Here is a 2382-nt window from a genome sequence, read left to right as displayed (position 1 = left end):
CCTTCTAAACCCCAGCACTGAGAGGAGGTACAAGGGACAGGGAGGCAGGACCCCTCTTTACCTTTGCAGGCACCAGCAGCTCCCAGGTGGTAGATGGCAGCCAAGAGGCGCCAGGCGGCCGCCTGCTCCTCCGCCGTGATGCCCAGCGTGCCCATGGCAGCCCGGAGCTGGGCAAAGGCTGCTGAGGCTTTCTGCTTCTCCTCGGGCTGCAGGAGGAAAGAGATGGGAGGGGAAATGTCACTGCTTCATCCTGGGCTCTGGGGGAAAGGGGATACAGGGATACAGACAGGGGAATGCAAAAGAGCATGCAAAAATCGTGGGGCAAGCAAGGAGAAGACAATAAGGGGCCCAAGAGACAGGTTGGACAGCCATGGGAGAAGTCCCTGGCAAGTTTGTCCAGAGCCTGGCATTAGGAGCAAGCCTGGGCACATCTTCTCATCATACAACAATACATAACTCCCACTTCAGGAGTGTCCACAGAGATACTAAGCCTCAGCTGGAGACAGACACCTTAGATCTCCTCACTAAGACCCACAGGCCCACAGGGTTGCTGCAGCCAGCTGACCAGCTTCCACCCCCAGCAGGACCCACCTGCCCACCTCCATCCACAGCAGCCACCACCATGAATCCTGCAGTTTGTTGGGGTTTTTTTTCAGATGCAGACTTGGCACAGAATTAGGGTTTTGTTGGTTTTTCCCCCCCTGAGCTGAGGCTGCTCTGTGCAGCCCCAGGGCAGGACACAGCACGTGGGCTCCACTGGGCCCTGGCCCAGCAGTGACCAGTCTGCTTGGCCTGGAAGGTTCCAGCTTCCACAGAGGCCCACGGGGTGGCTACTAATGTGGAAACCCAGACGACACAGGCAATTTCTCCAGACTCAAACAAATACCCCAAATACTTGTGACAGGGTGTCCCAGCAGGGTCACCCACCCCTGCCAGCTGCAGGGACAAGGGCTGGAAGCCACCAGTTAGATTTTTGGTCTCAGCATCCAGAGCAGTGCTCAGGAAGGAAAATGTGACAAACTTCCCCAGACTCCAGCCCAAACACAGCACACCACTGCTCTGGCTTTTCCTAATAATGAGCTGGTGCTGGAAATCATAGGCAGTTCTTTTAGCACCCAAAAATTGCTTTATGGTTTCTTCAAAGGGTACAGTTGCCCTTCTGGAGCTGCTGCTGCAGGGAAACATCAGGGGTTGTTGACCCCAGAGCAGCAGGATCTGTCCCTGGGCAGCTCCCACTGGGCTGTCAGAAGTTGCTGCTGCCTGTTTGGGCAGACCTGTCCTCACACCTTGACATTCACTTTGTCCTGCCATGTTCCCAGCATGGCAGCACGATCCCAAGTCCCCCAGCAGCCGAGGATCCCAACATGTCCTCTAACCAGGGGTGGCAAAGGGCACACGCTGCAACATCCCCCAGCACCAGCACTTCTCCCTACCTTGGAGAATGGCTTGATCCCAAAGGAGTTGCTCTCAGTCACCTGGTGCAAATGCAGCATTGTCCTGGAAGCAGGTACAGACAATGAGACCCCAACCCCATCCTGCCCCAGCCCTCCCCACACCCCCAGCTCACTCCTCAGGGAGCATCTCTGACACCCACAGACCCCATTGCCTTTATAGTGACGTTCAAGGGGACTCCTTGAGAAAGGTTCCCACGGCTCTGCCCCTCACAGGGGAACAGAGGGGGCCCCACATGCACCAGGAGTCTTTGCCTGGGGCAGCCCAAGGATGGGCAGCTTGTGGGGAAGGCCAGAAGTGAGCAAGGAAAGGGATCTCTGTCTCATTTGATCAACCCAATTTAAGTTTCAGTGAAGAGGCAAAAAGAGAATCAGAAAACACCCATTTCCTTGAGAACCTCTAACACAAAGTGCACAAAAACCCCTGCAGCATCACTGATGTGATCACCCTCACAGTTTCTTATAAGAGGGGTCTCAACAAATACACTGCAGGAGCAAACTGGGGTATAAATAAGAGGGGAGCCTGCGGGGGCTGGGGAACCCCCCCTGGTGAGCAAGGAGCAGAGCTGCACACCCACCTCTCTGCCGTGTCCAGCCCCGCCAGCATCAGGGGGAAGACGTTGAAGTTGCTCTCCCCGGGGGGCTGCTGGGCAACGTTTCTTATAAGAGGGGTCTCAACAAATACACTGCAGGAGCAAACTGGGGTATAAATAAGAGGGGAGCCTGCGGGGGCTGGGGAACCCCCCCTGGTGAGCAAGGAGCAGAGCTGCACACCCACCTCTCTGCCGTGTCCAGCCCCGCCAGCATCAGGGGGAAGACGTTGAAGTTGCTCTCCCCGGGGGGCTGCTGGGCAACACGGGCCCTCTCCAGCAGCATGGTCTGGGATGGGGGGAATGGAGGCAGGCATGAAAGGCAGCCTCCAGCCAACAGT

At 56.7% G+C, this 2382-nt stretch overlaps 1 protein-coding gene across 1 annotated transcript in view; it reads right to left on the bottom strand.

The window, feature by feature from the left end:
• The window catches only part of MYO18B (myosin XVIIIB), a 73143-nt gene that overhangs the window by 51620 nt on the left and 19141 nt on the right, over positions 1 to 2382 (bottom strand). The window contains exons 11-13 of the mRNA XM_009996859.1: positions 2230 to 2330; positions 1434 to 1497; positions 62 to 206 (exon numbers count right to left, since the gene is read on the bottom strand). Of these exons, the coding sequence (XP_009995161.1) occupies positions 62 to 206; positions 1434 to 1497; positions 2230 to 2330 (310 nt within the window). The remainder of the gene's footprint in view (positions 1 to 61; positions 207 to 1433; positions 1498 to 2229; positions 2331 to 2382) is intronic.

This window comes from Chaetura pelagica, unplaced genomic scaffold, assembly GCF_000747805.2.
Source record: "Chaetura pelagica isolate M959 unplaced genomic scaffold, ChaPel_1.0 scaffold294, whole genome shotgun sequence".
Lineage (NCBI taxonomy): Eukaryota > Metazoa > Chordata > Aves > Apodiformes > Apodidae > Chaetura > Chaetura pelagica.
The sequence above is the reverse complement of the archived record's forward strand: the minus strand, read 5'-3'. Positions and strand labels throughout refer to the sequence as shown.